Here is a 19,881-nt window from a genome sequence, read left to right on the forward strand (position 1 = left end):
TCTTATAAACTCTTGTTCTGTATTTGAATTTACTTTCCCATTTGGTAATCCGACCCACTGATGAAATCTTGCTGCTCGCTTCTTTCTAAAAATTACTTGTGCTACTTATATTTTAACAGTAGATTGAGATTTAACCCTAAACGATCCTAGTGTTTTAAGGTCATATAGAAATAATGAAGGATATCTTTCAGTTGCTTTTAACGATCCATGCTAGAATATAATTTCTGTCCCGTAAAATTGGTTTGGCACATATTGAGGATCTGAGTAAAAATATGAAGCTTTTACTTATACGCGGGTTTTAGTTAAAACCGCTATTCAGAAATTATACTCTGAGGTATGTAGGGGCATAAACCCTTTACAAAAATATATGACTGTGGCTAATATATCTTTTTTCTTTGTATCCTATTCTCGTATATATGTTTTCTGGTAAAATTTTGGTCTATAATTTCCGTTTTCTTGCAGTCATACACCATGGCAACAGACGAAGACTTATCATATTCTGACGACGCATTTGAAGGGGAAGACAAAGAAGATACAGATATGCTAAACTCAGCAGAAACTTACAACGACTACCATCAACAAATCCTTTTTTATCGCAACTTTGACTCAGTTTCAGGACGAAGTCTTCAAAGACCTAAAGTAGTAAAATGTAGATCTCTCAATATGATTTGCTATTTTAGACAAGAAGAAGACGATGGACTCAGCGAGACATGACAAATGCGTACAACGCAGTCAAGTATCAGGGAATGTCGCTTCGTGGAGCTGCAACAGCGTTTAATGTTCCTGAATCTACTCTTCGTGACAGAGTTCATGGAAGAGTCAGTTTAGAATGCTCTCGACCAGGCCCCCCAACATTTTTCACCTATGAAGAGGAAAAGAAAATGGTGGATCATATTTTATTCATGAGTAAAATCGGTTACCCATATACCCGAAATCAAGTATGTATACTGATACATATTTCTGTCCTTGTTGTATGATTTATATCTAAAATTTCCTCAGCAGAATCTTGTATTGTAATAATTCATATATTACATTAGTTTGTTATAAATGTTGAGTTTGAGAAACTAGCGAATGGCGCACATTTTTAGGACAATTAAATCAATATATAAAATGTCAATAAATAGGTGAAATACAATGATACGATTTGGCTGGGTAGTAACTTCACGGGATCAATTTGTTAGTACGAATTTTTAAATGGACTGAGGTTGAAACCAAAACCGTCATCTAGAAGTATCAGTTATTCTTCACTAAATGGGATGCTTATTCGCAAAGTATTAAACACAAGAATGATGTAATGTAGTGTGAAGTTGAATTTTTGCAGGATACTCCTCAATTAATTAAGAATTGGCTACGAGGTGTAATTGTTTCTCGTCATATCAACATAGGATAATCTGCCTATATTTCGTAGTGATTCCTGAGACTTCCATGTCATATACACCAAACCATCTACCTTAACACCCTAAGCTGGTTGGTACAGTGAGAAGTTTAATAAAAAAGAGTCCAGCATTGTTATGATATCAGCCATTGACTTGTTGGTCAGAGTTTTATAGAAATTTGCAGGCTGCTTGGTCTAGGTTTCGAGAAAGAAGAGCGATTATTTGTTGAAGAAATTGAATGAGATGTCCTAAAATCTGTGTAAATATATGCGGATTCTCCCCCCCTATGTCTTGAATGTATTGTCAGTCTTCATATTATATTCATTTTATATTGTTTGCTTTTGATATGTTGAATATGAACTAAGCCTGATAGTCAGGTCTTAGTTTTATTGATACTTATATAACCTACGAAATTCCCACTTTTGCTTGTACGTTTTCAACGCATTGGTCCGCATAAAAATTTACTTAAGTCAGAACTAGCATTTGTACATAGCTTTAGACTTTCCGTGATTGGTTTAGAAACATGATAGTTACCAATGGAGGGAATTTTTATGTACTTACTGTGATATGAAAATTATTACGCATTGGGATGATCGAAACGATCAAGATCAACCAGGACACTGACAGTTTGTTGGGATAGCTGAATTCTCAAAAACGATTGTTAATAAAGCTGTCATCTAAAATATTGGTTCATGTGTCAAAACCTATAACAAGCTTCTGTACTAATTAATAAACACCCTGAAGGGAAGTTCAGTTGATCTTTATTTTCTGATAGTCTAGTTACAAATTGAATAGATTATTAGTATTTACCATTTAGTACATCAGGTTGGTCTCAATTATTTCATGTCATTGCACATGCACTCGTTTTTTCTTGTGGTATGTTATACTCTGAGTATCCTTGGGGAGTTCTATAACACTGAAAAATCCATATGCAAGCATTTTTTTGTAGGTAGATTATAAACGTATAGTCACTTCTGTTTAAACGGGTTTCCTTATTTCTCTTTCGTTATGCCATAGTTTTCCGAAAAAACTACAGAATGAAGTGTTTGATAGATAGGTGTGTAACCGTGTTATGTAACATAACTTCTCGACTTTGATGATTCAGACTACATCTCATTACTCAGTAACACTTAAAAATAATAGAGGACATAGTGCAGGCTTTTACCGGCACAATTTCCACAATGCATATCAACACAGCGGCAGATTACGTCAATAAGTACACGGAAATGTTAATAAAAATGGTATTGGTAGGTTCACTAGACAAAGTACAGTCCAGAAGTTAGTGGATGGTGTCGAATAGTTCTGTGTTCGAATTTCGGAAAATAATGAATGGATTTGTTGTGCAACAACATTTTACTTAAATTGTACTTAGTTAGTAATCACCTTTAAGTGTAGTTTGTACTTGGAAAGCAAATTACTTTCAAAGGCCGGTAGGAGCTTGTGGCTATACTAATGTTCTATAGTAAACTATCTTAATAATTCGGAGGTTTATGCCTCTGGGTATTTTATTTTACTTGAAGGACTTTATAAGACAAAATTCCCTATGTTTTGAAACCAAGACATGGATAACTTCAACCATCTTCACAATTTTGCCAAGTCAATCTAACTACAAATGAGTTACTGTCTTAATGCATGTAATTTTGTTCTACTGGCGTAGGACACGACTTCTCTATGATGTCCGACGACCTTCGTTGTTTTAGTACTGATTTCCCCTAGTAATACCTGAATTTAACTGCGATACCGTAAAAAATGTTGAGGGTTTGTGATTTTTTTTAGTGTACTCTTGAGTCCGTTATTTAATTACTGAAGTTCTCTTTCAGACTACGTAGTGTAGCTTCCCAATGGTTTTCAAATGGTATGCTGCTCACTAACACGTAACTGACCAATAAAAGTCAAGTGCTATCCGTCGATACTATTATACCTTGATGCGAAAATACTTGTGTCAATCTAATATCTCTCAGCTCCTTACGGTTTTTGGCTTAAGTTACATAAAACAACAAGACTATTATATGAAGTTCCATCAAAATATACCAGAATCAAAACTTATAGTGATCCTACTGTTGTATTCTTTTATTATCTTCATGGAGTAACGGCTTAGCAACCGCAAGATGTTTACTGGTTTTTCTAACTTTGATTACTTTTAATTACTTAGCGTTATGATCAGTCTTCCTAATCTACAATATATTGGCGACATTTTAATTTCATCTATCTTAAAAGCCCCGTTGCACCAAAATTCAGTATTCCAAAAATAACCTTGCTAATATCCATTTTAGTTTAAAGAATTAAGGGTATATATAGTGAGAGAGAGGGAGCTATTTTTGGCTGTAATTAGCTTGCTTCTTCCATTTGTACATTCGACACTGCTTATTAAAGTATCGTAATAACTAACATCTATTGTGCCTTCGATTTCCAGTTAAGACTTGTTGGGTTTGGTCAGAATGTTGATTTCTTTATTTTCACCACTCTATTAAGCGATTCTAATGACATTTATTGTTTCTTCATTAAGGTAGTCGAACTCGCCGGAGATATGACTAAAGCAGTTGGGCGGATCGCTCCATTTAAATACCTTAATCCAAGTCAGGCCTGGTTTTATGCTTTTCTCAATCGATGGCCAGACTTAAAGAATTTCTTGTTTGGACCTCGAAGTAATCGGAAGTCAAAGGGAGTTTCAGGTGATTCTATACAGTCTTATTTTGAACAGCTCGAAAAGGTATGTTTGAAGATTTTTAAATCTGATATTGTCGTTCTCTTGTTGTTTACTATACAGTGCTGCTCAGCACTCAATACATTACCTATGGTACATTTGTTTGTAAATAGGCACTAACCCCGTTAGGCCATGCCATATGACTTAACATCAACAATGAATCATGCTTTCTGTAATCTACGCTACATCGATATTTATAATAAAATATATCACCTGACTTCTTACTTAATCTCCTAAGGATGTCTAAAATCTTGTACTAACGATTCCTCTTACGACCATAAAGTGTAATTATGCCCCCTGCCAACGTTGTCAAACGAAATATGTTTTCGATATCACTTGTCTAACTAGGAACATTTTTATGACAATTTTTAGAGTCTGTTTTATTTAGAAAGACCTAGGTGCCAATGATGGTTTATTGAAGTATATTCTCGTATTCTATTTACCTTCAAAGCCTTATGGTCTATCAAAATATGTTATTATATAAAAAGTGTAAGATGTAAATAAGACTAACAATACATTTGTCAGTATAATGTAAATTTCCTAATCAGCCAGCTTATTATCACGTTTTGATGATTTCGTTCATTTCATTCTGTCAAGGCGGCATGGCGACCTGAGTCAACGTACAATTGTGGCAGGCTCTGTGGTGATAATAAGTGACTGACTCATCCTTTAAATATTTTTGCGTTTTCAATCTTCGAATTACTTTCCACTAGCTCTTGCAAGTTAATTTTTTAAGATTAACAATCTATAAGCAAATAAATCGTTTTCAGTGACAGATTTCTTTTCCCTTCAATTAATAAATTGAGTACTAATAACACCGTTACTGTCTGCACTCCATTACACACAACCATCTTTTGAAATAATACGTAATTCATTTTTATTAAATGTTCCAAATAGTAATTTGGTGATAATTTTCATCGTAAATATAAGTTATTTAGAAAGATGTACTGTAATTTGGACATGACACGATTGTTGCTTCGATCTATTTTCAAATGCAACAATAAACATGTTTCACCTATTCGATGATTGCATTGTCTTTTACAACTGTCATTTTGATGATTTTATAGGTTCTAAATAAATATGGTATCAAAGACAAGGCCGAACATTTTTGGATTGTTGACGAAGTGAGCATAAGTTGCGAGAACCAACCCCCACGTATTCTTCCTATCAGTATACAACGGGCTCAGTCTGTAAGCTATTGGAATCCAACTGTTGCAATGCTTGGAGCCGCTAACGGTGTTGGTGAAAAAATCCCTCCTTTCCTTATTTATCGAGGTGATGGGATAACATGTAGGTATTTGTAAAAAGAAAGATTGGTTTTTGTGTATCATGTGATACAGGTTTTTTCTCTTCTAATCATTTTATAACCATCTAAAGTTCATAAGTTCATATCCTTTAAAGTAAGTATTTGCTTCAAACATGTGCTTGCATTCTTCAATCGTTTCTTATTCGCTATAGAATAAGTTAATTGATAACTTCCTAAAATATTTTTTTTACTGAAACATTGCACTTTTAAGGTCCTTGATCGCGACATATAATTTGTGCATTCTTTAAAAAGTATTTCCTGTACTTCAAAATCCATAAGTTGTTTGACTAATTCAATATGTCACTGTTGATATGTTTTACATAAATCAAACACCTAATCACTATGTCGTTCAAATAAGTGTTTGCCCTCATTGTACACAGCCACGACCGATTAGGTGTTAAATTCATGTTCTCATTTCTAATCCGTTTGCTTTTATTCATTCAATGTTTGCTCACCAAACTTGATTAAGCATCAAATTCATATAAAATCTCAATTTCAAATACATCTAGGATATTAGTTTCATTGTTAAAATCTGTTTATCCTTTTGGTTAATGAAAACTGAAGCTTGGAATCGTTCTATGTAATAAACAATTAACTTTAATACTGTCCTTACTAACGTTATCTTACTAAAAGCTGAATTAGAGAAATGAATCATCTTAGTAATGTCTTGAATTCGACCAACATTCAATCGATGATAAATTTTGTCATCCTCCGAATAACTTTCCTGAAGTACGTTTGACAGACATGCTGGAATGTAATAGTTCTGTATCTTATTTATTGAAGGATGATCAGCAAGTTGTTTGTCACCAAATTGAGAAGTTAGCTTGAGTACAGTAACATATAGAATAGTAGTATTTACAGAGCCTGCTCTGATTGTAACTGAGTGCTGCGAGTGATTAAATTCCTCGAAAACCGCCTATTCATTTTATTTTTTATCTCGTTTCTTATTAATTCGACCTTCCATTTTTTTCACATCGAAATTCCTCACTTTTAGAGATGCTGCAAATATAGTCATACAAAATAGCCACTTGTGAAAAACAATCATTTCCAGTCTCTCCCAATACATATTCCATGATAGATTTGTCTCTTAGATTAGCTGGATCTAAATGGAGGTTAAGGGGAGTATAGTACACACTGTATCCGAACGGAGTTGATAGTTTCTCAGTATAAGCATGTTGTATCTCTACGCTAGTCTGAGCCATACTTATTACTTGGGGGGACTCAATATATTAACCAGTATTTACGATGTTATGTTGTAATGTCATGTATGCATAGTCAGTATGTAGACGTAAATTCACAGAACCGTTAATTCGCATTTCAAAAAGTCACTGATATATTTAAAAATGGTGTTCATTGATTTATGTCTCGGTGAATTTACTTACTTTCAGTAATTGACCCTTGTTTGTAATCGTCTAACATGTCTAATTATTGTTGTTACTTTTCAACAAATAAGTGACTTCTCAATTAAGTAGATAACCAGATTTTTATATTGCTCGAACTTATCACGTGAAGCTATTTTTTTGAAATGTTTAATTTTAATTTCTAAGACTGGGTTTTCATAACAATTCATTTTTATCTTTCAGCATCTATGATGGAAGGATCCGTACGAGGGACTAAATTTTCATATTCAGCTTCCGGTTGGGTTAATTCTGATGCTTTTATTCAATGGTTTCTTAAACATTTCCGTGTATTAGTATCTGTTCGACCGCTTATATTGTTTTACGACGGTCATTTACAATTTGTCAGTGTACGTGTATTAGAACGCGCTCGTGAAGACGGCGTTTTCCTGTTTCCACTCCCTCCTCATCCAGCTTATAATCATTGCGTAGAAAATACATGTTTCTGGGCATTTCAGGTAGATCAATATTATTGACATTATCGTCGCTGTTTATAATACTAGTTAGTACTTTTCCATTCAATATATTATTGTTTCTTATCAAATATATTCAATGTAAGAACCTGAAATCTTTTAGTGTTCTCAGATTTTTTCTGTTCTAACCAATAAATAATCAGGTCAACAATATTAAACCGTTTATTAAATAAGAATATTTAGTACATGATAAATGATAATATAGTTTATAGGCTACATTACACTGTCGCGTATATTTTTAGATTTCACATTAGAGTGTATTTTTGTCTTCTCTTAAAATCTTTCTGTAATTGGTTATGAAAGGTAAAATTTCCTCATCTGATGGTTTACTGTCTCATTGAAAATACCTACTCCCTAAAAGAACTTATGCACACGTTGTCATATAAGATTTGAAGTACGTCAATCCTATTCTATTAAAACAATCCCCACCCGTGACAATACACTTGATTTCTTCTGTGAAAACTGTTTCTAGAGTTTCTCAAAGTAGACCACTTCACTACCTTGTCGCTTCATGTTCTTCTGAATCTTAGCCAGAATCATGTGCACAGATTTCCCCAAATTCAATTTATTGACAATCAATGTGTTGTCCCTGTAAATAATTGTCGAAATTTTATGCATTTCTAGAGAGTCTTTTCCAAATCTTATCGAAATTTTTTTACTTAGTCTTATATATATATATATATATATATATATATATATATATATATATACATTACGCCTTTTACCCCCAATGGAACATAGGCCACCGACCAGCATTTTCCAACCCGCTCTGTCCTGGGCCTTCCTTTTTAATTCTATCCAGCTTTTGTTCATTATTCTCATGTCTGTCTCATTTCTCGGCATGATGTGGTCTTTGGTCTTCCTCTTTTCCTTTGACCTTCAAGATTCCATGTGAGGGCTTGCCTTGTGACGCAGGTGGGTGTTCTATCCACTTCCAGCGCTTCTTCATGATTTCTTCCCCTATTGGTCGGAATCTGGTTTGTTCTCTCTCACAGTAGCTTGTTGCTGATAGTGTCTGGCCAATAGATCCGAAGTATCTTGCGTAGACGACTGTTGATAAACACCTGTATCTTCTGCAACATGGCTTTCGTAGTTCTCCAAGTTTCTGCCCCATACAGTAGAATTGTCTTGACATTTGTATCGAAAATTCTGACTTTGGTGTTGGTTGACAGATGTTTTGAGTTGCAGATGTTCTTCAGTTGTAAATATGCTGCTCTTGCTTTGCCGATCCTCGTCCTCACATCTGCATCTGATCCATCGTGTTCATCAATGATGCTGCCCAGATATGTAAAGTTTTGTATATCCTTCAAAGCTTCTCCGTCAAGTTTAATTTTATTAGTGCATATTGTATTGTATCGGAGAGTCTTGCTTTTCCCTTTGTTTATATTGAGACCTACTGCTGCTGAGGTTGCTGCTACACTGGTCGTCTTCTCGTGCATTTGTTGTTGCGTGTGTGATAGGAGAGCCAGATCATCTGCAAAGTCTAAATCGTCCAGCTGCATCCTAGCTGTCAATTGTATCCCGTGCTTCCCTTCAGATGTTGACGTTTTCATAATCCAGTCGATCACCAGGAGAAAGAGAAAGTTTGATAGTAAGCAACCTTGCTTGTAACCGGTCTTTACTTTGAACGGGTCAGTGAGTTGTCCTTCATGCACGATTTTGCAGTCTAATCCATCATAGGAATCCCGTGTGATATTGACTATCTACTCAGGCACGTCGTAGTGTCGAAGAAGCCTCCATAGTGTTGTCCTGTCCACACTATCAAATGCTTTCTCGTAGTCAATGAAGTTGATGTAGAGTGATGAATTCCATTCAATTGATTGTTCCACAATGATCCGCAGAGTTGCGATTTGGTCTGTACACGATCGATCCTTACGGAATCTAGCCTGTTGATCTCGAAGTAGGGCGTCTACGGAGTCTGTCATTCTGTTTAACAATACCCTGTTGAAGACTTTTCCTGGTATTGAGAGAAGTGTGATGCCTCTGTAGTTATCACACTTGCTGATATCGCCTTTCTTTGGTAATTTGATCAGAAGTCCTTTTTTCCAGTCTATTGGTGCTTGTTCTTCATTCAAATCTTACTGAAGAGAATGTGGAGTATCTTTGCAGTTGCTGCTACATCTGCTTTAAGTGCCTCTGCTGGAATGTTGTGTGGTCCTGCTGCTTTGCCGCTCCTGATTTGTCGCATGGCCATGCTGATCTCTTCAATTGTTGGTGGGCCAACAGCGATTGGGAGGTACGTGGGTGCTGCTTCGATGTTGGGTGGGTTCAGTGGAGCTGGTCTATTCAAGAGTTCTTTGAAGTGTTCTACCCACCTGTTGAGTTGTTCTTCAATGTTGGTGATTACCTTGCCTTCCTTGCTTTTCACTGGTCGTTCTGGTTGATTACGGCAATTTCCAGAGAGTTTCTTCGTTGTATCATACAATTGTCTCATGTTTCCTTCACTTGCAGCCTTTTCCACTGTCATTGTTAATCTTCCACATATTTACGTTTGTCGGTTCTGATGTTCTTCTTCACTTGCTTGTTTGCCTTTGTGTATTCGGCTTGTGCCTTGGCTTTTTCTGCTTTTGTTCGGCTGATATTGATTGCTGCCTTCTTGTTCCTCTTTTCTTGAATCTTGTCCAGTGTGCCAACAGTGATCCATTCCTTGTGGTGGTGCTTCTTGTGGCCCAGAAGCTCATGACATTTTGAAATGATTGCCTCTTTTGTCCCTTTCCAGTTGCTCTTCATAGTAGTTCCCTCTCCATTGAGTAGATCATGAAATGCCTGGAACCTGTTGCTGAGGGCTATGTTGAATTTGTTGAGTTTGTCATTATCCCGAAGAAAAGCCGTAATAAACTTTTGTGATATTGTCCGCCCCGTTGTCCAGTGCTTCTTAAGTTTTAATTTTATCTTGGCGACCAGCAAATGATGATCTGATGCTTTATCAGCTCCCCCCCTGGTTTTCACATCCTCCATTGTCCTCCTGAACTTTTTGCTGATACAGATATGGTCGATTTAGTTCTGCGTAGTGTGGTCCGGTGAAGTCCATGTGGTTTTGTGAATGCGTTTGTGTGGGAATATAGAGATTTTGCAAATTAGGTATTTTATATATGGTTCTCAGATTTTACTAAAGCATTCTGTAGTTTTGTGTTAGATTGTCCCCACTTGTGTTCTCGTTTACTACACCTTTACTTTTTTGATGATGGCTGTGGTAGTTCTCCAAGCTTCAGCCTCGTACAGTAGAACTGTCTTAGACATATTTAATATCATTTTATACTTACTAATTTGAATAATCTATAACAATTATGAAAAAGTGGTCCAGTGTATTTCAATGAGACAAGCATATTAGTTGAATTTATCCAATATAAAAACATGATGATTTGATGGAAATTGTATCTTAAGTATTTTTGGCGCATAATTAAAAATATCGAAAGAGTAATGTTGAGTTCAGGCGCAGTCCTGTGCTAAAAATGTCATCATAAAAATTAAATATCATATGACATGGTATATAATATGAAGAATGGTAGTTAACTCAATCCGTGTATTTATGGGTTCTATCTTTAAAAAAGAATGTAAATTGCACAAATGGACTCATTTCTTAATGTTGCTATATCCATGTTCTTTTTCATATTGGTTTACCGTAATATTTTATACCTCTGTTTAGTTTTTCAGTGAATTTAAAAATTATGACTTCTGCCATGTGGGTATAATACTTTTTGTACTTTTTATTTGAACAATTTTAAATGCGATGTATTGTTTTTATGCACACTGAACAAGTAGTAGTGATCAGTGTATACTTCAGTTTCTTAGGTTATACCGAATTATTCAGTTGATATATCCATTCAATATTGTTATTTTGTTTGTTGTTTGTACTTTTCATTGTATTGTACATCTATTATGTATTATGTAAAATATTATTTTTACGGTACTGTATATTAATGCTGTTAATCACTTTAGTTTTTTCATACCCTGCAGTTTTCAATATTTACACTAATTTTATTATTGTAGGGTTATTTCAAAAAACGTTTGGATCGCTTTTTTGAACAAAATCCTAACCAACCACTTTTACGTAATAACGCTTCACCTATATTGACTCATGCTTATGAAAAAGCTTTACAACCAAACAATATGATTAGTTTGTTTGAAAGATTGGGAATTTGCCCATTTAACAATTTATCCTCATCAATTGGCGCCTATTTGAACATGGTATGTTTTCATTAGTTATTTAAATAATTGATCTCAAACTATAAATGTATCTTAAAGAAAAAGATTAGCGTTTTTTAATTAAATATCAGCTCATTTTAGCGTTAACTATTGGAGATTAGGCAAGCTTTGCTGATTTACTGTATCATATATACTCAGTCACTTGTACTACAAAGTAATAAGTCGAAATATAAACTTATTATTTGGTATTCGGTTGTATTTTTAGCAATTTAATTACCCTTGATTTTCATTTCATAAGCGATAGTTATTATGACCAAGAAATAGTTATATTTATAAGGTAGATGCTCAAATGAGTGTGTGCGTATATGTGTGTGATCTAAATTTAGCTTTCTGGGGAACTCGTCTTTGTGAAACTCCTTATTTTATCTATTATCGTATTCCTGTACTATAAAGTGATGATCAAAATATTTTAAATAACCTATGTTTTGGTCAAATTTAAGTTAAAGGCATGGTACTATAGCGATGACAACGTACTTCTGTGTTCCGTAAACTTCACTTTCAGTTTAGCTGAATGATATTCAATTAGTCAGTCTATTAAACGCTATTCGGCATCGGCCATCAACCCTTACTACTCAAGTATTGACCATCGGAATTCGTTATTCCAATAAAAAGTGGTAAAACTATAGGATCGAATCTATGTGTCTACAGTCTCATTGAAATTCCAATCAATGCCACTTAAAAGTTGGATATGATTTCCCGTGAATTTCATCAATACACAAAGTGTTAATATTTCGACCCAAGAAAACATAATATGTTTAATCCTATTACCTCTAGGTCACCATAAAATAACGGAGACTAATAATTACCATATTACAATGATGTAGTTTATGGTATCAAATAAATTCTTCCAGTCATAAACAACCTAGAACTTTGGGCAACATGATGATTACGTTAATGAAACAGAACTATGCTGTTGGTCATCCTAAGAGGACCAGTTTACCATGGTTGAACATTTAGTTGTTATTCATTCTTTTGATGTCTGCTTCCAATTCCCGACGCAAAGTGTTCCTTGATCATCCTTAGTCAGTACATAGGTGTTTTGAATAATATGAATTATAGTGAACAACATACAGGGCTAACTAGATCAAAATTTTATCATTTTTTCGTATTGGCACATCGTTTTGTTCATTTGTCGGTTCTTTCTTAATTGTTTAGCATTATCTTTCTATTAAAATTATATACATGTTTAGTCTCACTCACTTTATCTTGATGAATAACTGACAACTAGTTATGTGTACCGTAGTATACTTTCATATTTCACTGTAGCTAGAGTTTATAATTTCACATTTCAGGTTATGAATCAATCATTTTCTGTTTCTAATCTGTGAAGTAAAAAATAATTCGTCTCGTTATTTTATCTTTTAAGCAGACAGAAGATTATGAACAAAGTAGTTTGGCTGTAGAAAATGTGGATCCATATCTAGTTAATGAAATGGTGAATCCTTATAATCAGTGGTCTAAACTAGGATGTGCATCAAACTACCTCAATTATGTTAATCCAAATGGCGATTCAAAAGACCATACAATCAATTCCTCGAATGATTCTCATCATCCAGGTGGAGTTGTCACTAAATTAACTACGTATGTAACTGATACTACTGAAAGTAAGTATTATTTTTTGTACCAGTTTTTTATTCTGCATGTTTCAACCTGTATAGGCGAACAAAACAAAAGAAAATAGTCATCCAGTCGAAGAAATTACACAGACGATGCAAAATTCACTATTCTTAATAAAAATACATATGTTTTCGATATAAAGTGAAATTTTGGTCTAAAATTAGTAACTCTTTTAGACATGACTATGGGTTATATCGGTAATAATTTTCAAATTGATTGCTCTTACTGCTCTAAGATTTTCATACTGCAAATTTACGTGCCTCCTCAAAACTCATGCGAAGTAATGATCTATGAAACTATCTTGATAAATATGAACCTCGACAATTTGCCAATCATCTACCTCATCTGTATTACTATTTCAAATATATAGCCCAGTACCACACATAAAAATAGACTCAGTGTTTCATCAAATTACTTATAACATGTTCTTCAAATATATGGTGCATATCTCAATATTTTGCTTATGGCTGTCTTGTTGAATCATCTAGTATTTCCTTAGAATGTTCCTACGTTTCTCATTTGATGATTAAACATTTAAGCACTGTAGTTAAAATTCCGTATACTTATAGCTTGGTCATTTTTACTGATACAACAAAAACCCTGTTATCTATGTATGGAATACTTAATCTCTTGAATGAAAACAATGTACCGAGAATCGTTTCGGAAATCTACTTCATTTTAATAATTTAGTGAAATTCGGTCTTACTGTTTTATCAGTTAAAAATGAAGTTAATACAAAAAACTCATAACTGTCGTTTTAGTGTTAATTATCTCACACGCTACTTTGAAACGATTATCAGTTGCTTATTTTCTTTTGTAGCTTGCATCATGTTACTGATGTGACTTTTTTCATTAAGATACAAATCTAGGTATTTTGAAGTTGGTGTTTTAACTGATCAGCTAAGTTTCCTTTCGTGTATGCTTTTTTGTGAAATAACTTCATATTTTGCACTCGTGTTACTGCCCTTTGCGTTGACACGTATTTTTTTGGTCTGTATTTTTCGAATTCATCTGCCTAATTAGTCTCTTCTACCAGCAGTTCTTCAATGTACTTGGGTTTATTGAATCGAACTCTGCCTTGTGAACTTTTATTGGAACAAATTAGTATATTTCGTCATAATAATACATGATTTACTTACAACGCTGAAAGCTCTTGTTGTTGTTTACATACAAATAATAATTATATGAATTACAGGTTTTTAATTATAATCTTCTTAACTTATTAGGAAACAATGAGTTTTCTTACTATAAACCTTTGGTGATTTTAATTTCTTTCGTCATATAAATAATATCAAGATATATTCTTCATTCATAACCATTATCCCTACATATCATAAAGTGTTGATTGTTTCTTCTACCTTTAATTCATCATCACAATAAAAATACCTTTTAAAAAAGTAATTTCATTTCAAAAAGCCCAGTGTTGATACATGGTATTTTCCAGACTACTCCATCCCAGGTAAATTCTGTTTTGCTCTGCTAGATCGCCCTCAGAGTGTACTTTATCGTACTTTAATTATATATTTACTTAATGCTTTATTCCGACTGATGCCATCTGTAATTTGACCCGTTATATATATAAAGAGAAATCTATATATGTTGTACGTCGACTGTATTTATTATAAATGGACTGACAATAAATGGAATATTTTTTTTGTCTCATAACCTTCTTGTACTGTATTTTAGAAAGTAAAACCCATCTTTTTATTATTTACACAGATCCCTTAACTTCCAATTCCACTGTGGTGAATTCCAAACCGACTGCAACTGTTCTTACTTCCCATGAAAACACATTTAAAACTCAACATACTGTTTTAACACAATTTTCTTCTTCAGGGCGATCAGTTACTATACGTTTGCATGGTCCTGCAGCAAATGCTATTCAACCTGTTTCTTTACATGTAAGTGAAGTGTCATTGAATAATAATGGTATTGTTTGCGAAATACTATGCTTGCACCGATACGTACATTGAAAAAAACAGTATAGTCTTTCATAGATTAATTATTTTCCCCGACAGTAAATGACTGATATTGTGTGCTTTTTTCAAGGAACTTTATATCTAGTAGATGATGTATGTCTCAGTGATTTAAATTATAGTCTTCCAGCTAAGAAGATACGATCCTTCATCTCATTCTACGTTCTTCGGTTTGTTAGTTGGTTAGTGTCTGTAACTCCTTACATAAATGTGATTCACTGTCATGTAAATGAGGTTTACTACTGGGTATTTTATTGTTGTACCTAATGAGTCTATCAATTAATATATTCCATACCATGTAGCGACTAGATTTTAGACTGTATTTCTCGATTCCAAAACATATAATATGCATAGTTGTCGTGTTTTAGTACTTTTACGTTTGTTTGTTATAATGAAATATTACTAATATTTTGTCAATACTTTAGGAAGAATTTTCATTTCACCAGACCAAAGATCCTCCGTCATTTGACGTTTTAGCCAGTTCAGATGTGGATATTTCGCATGAAGAAGAAGTTGACTGTGAAGTTTCTAATTCTCAACTAACACAATGTGAAACATCTGGTCAGACTAGTCAGTATTTCCAGGCATCTGAAACAGAAAGTGGTCATGGTCCAGTGAACGGTGGAGTTATTGAAAGTATTGATGGAGTGGAAGATGGTGAAGCACTTGACTTTTGTGTTGTTTGTGGTCAGTTAGAACCTCCAGAGTTATCTTGCCAACCAATTTCTGATCAGGCTAATGCAGATGATTTACAGGTAACAGATATATATGTTACACTTTTAAAATACAATAGGCAGAGTAGTATTTTAAAGTGAAATGATTGTTTAGGTACTGTTAGTCCATATTACAGAATATTAAAGTTTCCATCATTCTAATTTCTATCATCGATAAAAGATTATGTATGTTTATAACTATTATATTAATCGTCACGGAAGTCATCTCAATCAATCAGGAATTATCTGTTCTACTGAGATTGTTCTATCATGTTTCATCGGTAATAACCCTGATGAAAATTTAACTCTCTTAGTTTCTTTTTCAACTTATTCTGAAATGTTGGTTGTAACAATACCATTCATATGCTTTCTTACAAGATACTTCAAAATAAATTTATCAAAAATGAACTAATAACTTTTTATCGTACATCCTTAATATAACAATTAACTTTAAATTTATTTTGCACTGTATATTTCTGGAACGATTATTCAGTTTTAATAAAGTATCCGTTGCTTCTATGTTGATATTATTGTTGTAATACAGGGAAAACGTCAATTCTTTCAACATCGTGGGATTTCATTTGATAATATCTATCGTCAGATTAGCTAGATCAGCTTTAGAATTCCAATAAGTAGTTAATATTAATACTTAAAATCACCATTTGTGATGGTGTTTTTTATGCAAACCTTAACAAAATTAACCGTAATCAAAAGTTATAGTTGTGTATCTCATCGACAACCTGATATAGATAGTTAATCCAAACATTTAATATTTTGTAGTTAGATATATTCCTATTACTTATCTGATGTAACTTACTTTTCAGTCTGAGTGACCTACTATTTAACTCCTATACATGGCAGCTAATTAACAATCACGCTAATATATTCTTTTGTGATCTTTCAATTTTACTGTTCTGGTCATGTTTTAACCACTTTTTTAATTATATAATTGTCCAATTTAATTCTAACGTTTTTTTCTGCTGCTTATTTAGGTAATTGATTGGGCACATTGTGATTATTGTAACCGTTGGGTACATCTTAATGGCTGTTGTAGTGAGGGTGCTGTAATAGGAAATAATTCCTTTATGTGTGTTGTTTGTCGGAATGATAGTACAACAACGGTGGGAAATGTAAGAAATTTTCAACAAGAAACACTGCTGACTAAAAATGGCAGTGGGGAACAAGGACAATCAATGGATGTTAAAGTTTAGATGTACAAAAATATTGTTTTTATTCTATTTTTTATTGTCTTCCATTGAGTTAATTGTGTATCATGTACATAGAGACTGATACAAAATATTTTTGTAACGTACCAGGGAAGTTTTTACATTCCAAGTTGTATTTTTGTTTAGTTTCATTGCACAAGTTGCTTATGTTCCGTTTGTTTTTATTCTTTACGTAAGATAAACTTTATGAAAATCTTTTATAATCTACCATGTGGCTGGAAAATTAACTGTTGTTTAAAGCCTTCATGCACAGTAAACAATTCGTTTGTATGTTTGTAGAAATATTTTTATCATTCTTCTAACACAAAGTTGAGTTTACTCTGTAATTCACGTTACAGTTTATGTTCATTGTGTTAATGATCCTCTTATTACTCTACTTCTTATCCATTGCCTTTTGCTCCAACTGTGGCTGTGCCAATTAAATTTGTAGATAAATAAAATTGTAATTTTCTTATCAGAAAATATAATATGAAACGCTGACAGCTGTTTATAAATATTTCTCATTTCTTCCTTTTAAAATTTTTTAAAATGTAAGTTGTACTTTATTATTTCGTTAAAGACCTATTCAGTTTACGTGGTAAAGAAGCGAAATGGAAAGATTGGTTCTCGTGTATTTTACAAGTATTTCAGTACAATATATGTAGATTAAGTCATTTCCTGAACATTACTAACCAGTGTTTCAAATAGTATTATGTGGATAAAATTGGTTCCTTTCGTTGCTGTATGATGAATATCTATGTTTGAGTATACTAGGTATATGAACTCTATTAATTAGCTTCCTTGATATTGTAGAGTTCTTTTCGTATTCTAAACAAGCTAGTAGCTTGGTAGCAAATAAGTGTTTTTGTGAAAAATAGTATGTTTGAATGTTGACAGCATTCACTCCATTCTTTTGAATTCATTTCAATAGCATCATAAATTTTATAACTGTAATGTGAATTTCGTAGTTATAGATGATACGTCTAACTTTCAATTTCCAGATGCTTTTGAAGATGACAAAGAACAGTATTATAGTGAAAACGGTTTCAAAGATACAATTTGTATATACCTAGATGGTGATAATAGATGATTTACCGAAGCATGTTCAAAGTATTGAAATTTCAGGTAGTAGATTAACTAGCTAAGGTAGTCTTTGTACGTCCCAGATTAACGTTGTATATCTCTGTATCCTCAATGGCACATGTTGGCATTTGTTATAGTCTGTGGATGCAGTCCCCGTCATACCAACACTACTCTGGCGATTTTTAAAATCTGGTTGGCGTTTTTAAGCCAGATTTTTTTCTACGGGATGGAGTTACCGACCCCATGTCCAACCCTCTTTTACTTGGGCTTGCCGTCAGTAACTGTAGGAGAGCTACAGGCGGAGTTGTCTACGCATGATACGCAATATCTGTTAACCGGATACTATCAGCAACTGCCTACTGTGGAAGAGAGAAAACTAGCTTCCAACTGAGGAGGAAATCAGGAAAAGACTTTGGAAGTGGATATGACATACATTACGGAAATCACCAATCTGCATCACAATGCAAGCCCTAACTTGGAATCCTGAAGGGAAACGGAAAAGAGGAGGGTCGAAGAACACAATACATCAGGAATAGAAAGCAGAAATGGAAAGGATGAATAGCAACTGTAAAGAACCGGAAAGTATTGCCCCAGACAGGGTTGGATGAAGAATGCTGGTGGGCGGCCAATGCTCCTCCAGAAAGAGTGACAGGATTAAGTAATAAAATAAGTAACAAATTGGGTCGAAATTTTCACTGAATGTCAGGAGTAATGTTTTCACAACAACGCATGAGTTATTAGTTGATTGTCATTTTGCAGTCTTTGTCATACTTTAGAGTTTCTTCTGTGGTAATTCTGGCCATTGATTAATCAACTTAACGAAACCTAACTATAAATAATACATAGTATACAGCATAAGGTGTATAACGTGTTTATACCTAATTATTCAAAGTCCGGCTTTGCAAGATGTTGAATAGCTTGGCTCTGACGACAAGTACTTCCAACACTTTGTAAAGCGTGATCGCTATTCGAAAAAGTCATTATACTGTTGAAATAACGTCCGATTACTGTTCACTCTAGCAATTGCTGGTGGATCGCAAATTACACAAGTTTCACCGCAACAATTTTTTTAAATTTAAGACAGTGAAACGTGCTTTCCAGAAATTGTTTTAGCTCATAAGCAATTTAAGTTGGAAAGATGTTGAAATCCGTATGTTTAGTGCCCTCGTGAAAAACACCAGTTAGTAAAGCACTGTTTATTTTAGAAGAAATAATGCAGCCTAAAATAGGCCATAATTTATTTGAACTTCTATACAGAGCCAACCCATCCACATTCATCTGCAAGTGTATGGAATCAAAAGTGAGAGTGGATAGCCATTTTTCAACATAGCAGATCGGTTCATTATACAATGTGCTAGTAAAGCCCATTACTAATCAACTTCGGCTGTATGTTTTCAACACACTTCGGATACTACTGTGCAGGTGCGACAAGTCCTTGCATATTGAGTTCAGGATGACACCAGGTTCCTTAACTTCTGCCTCCATCCTTCATAGTTTCAAAAACCAGCACATCCATCTCCCTAATGGTCTGATATTCTTGTGGAAAGAACCTTAAGTCCAGAGAGTCTAGAATTGATAAGTGTTGAATTACGTATTTGTTATCTACAGTCAATGTTAAAAGTCTTTGAAAAAGTTTGGTTACTGGATGGTACTATGGTTCAACAGCTACCAGCACTTGTTATTTCCATCATACATGCAGATGAGGTAATTTTACTCGACCCAAAAGACAGTTATCTGTTAAACGTGTCCCACCGCTATGTTGATCTATAAATGCTTGCAACACGATAAATGATTTACTCTCTGAATAGTTTGAATTCATCTCAAT

General features: G+C 33.9%; 1 protein-coding gene across 1 annotated transcript; it reads left to right on the forward strand.

Annotated features, from left to right (window-relative positions):
* Nucleotides 1-471: 471 nt before the first annotated feature.
* Smp_211130 (hypothetical protein) lies at nt 472-19,826 on the forward strand (the record flags this gene model as incomplete). The annotated part of the gene is made up of 11 exons (XM_018796620.1): nt 472-639; nt 681-938; nt 3,883-4,086; nt 5,148-5,370; nt 6,970-7,241; nt 11,247-11,444; nt 12,829-13,066; nt 14,799-14,980; nt 15,481-15,810; nt 16,761-16,898; nt 19,665-19,826. The coding sequence occupies 11 exons, from the start codon at nt 472-474 to the stop codon at nt 19,824-19,826; spliced, it is 2,373 nt and encodes a 790-aa protein (XP_018646877.1).
* Nucleotides 19,827-19,881: the final 55 nt, after the last annotated feature.

The sequence above is a fragment of the Schistosoma mansoni genome (assembly GCF_000237925.1).
Source record: "Schistosoma mansoni, WGS project CABG00000000 data, supercontig 0172, strain Puerto Rico, whole genome shotgun sequence".
In the NCBI taxonomy this organism is placed as follows: Eukaryota; Metazoa; Platyhelminthes; class Trematoda; order Strigeidida; family Schistosomatidae; genus Schistosoma; species Schistosoma mansoni.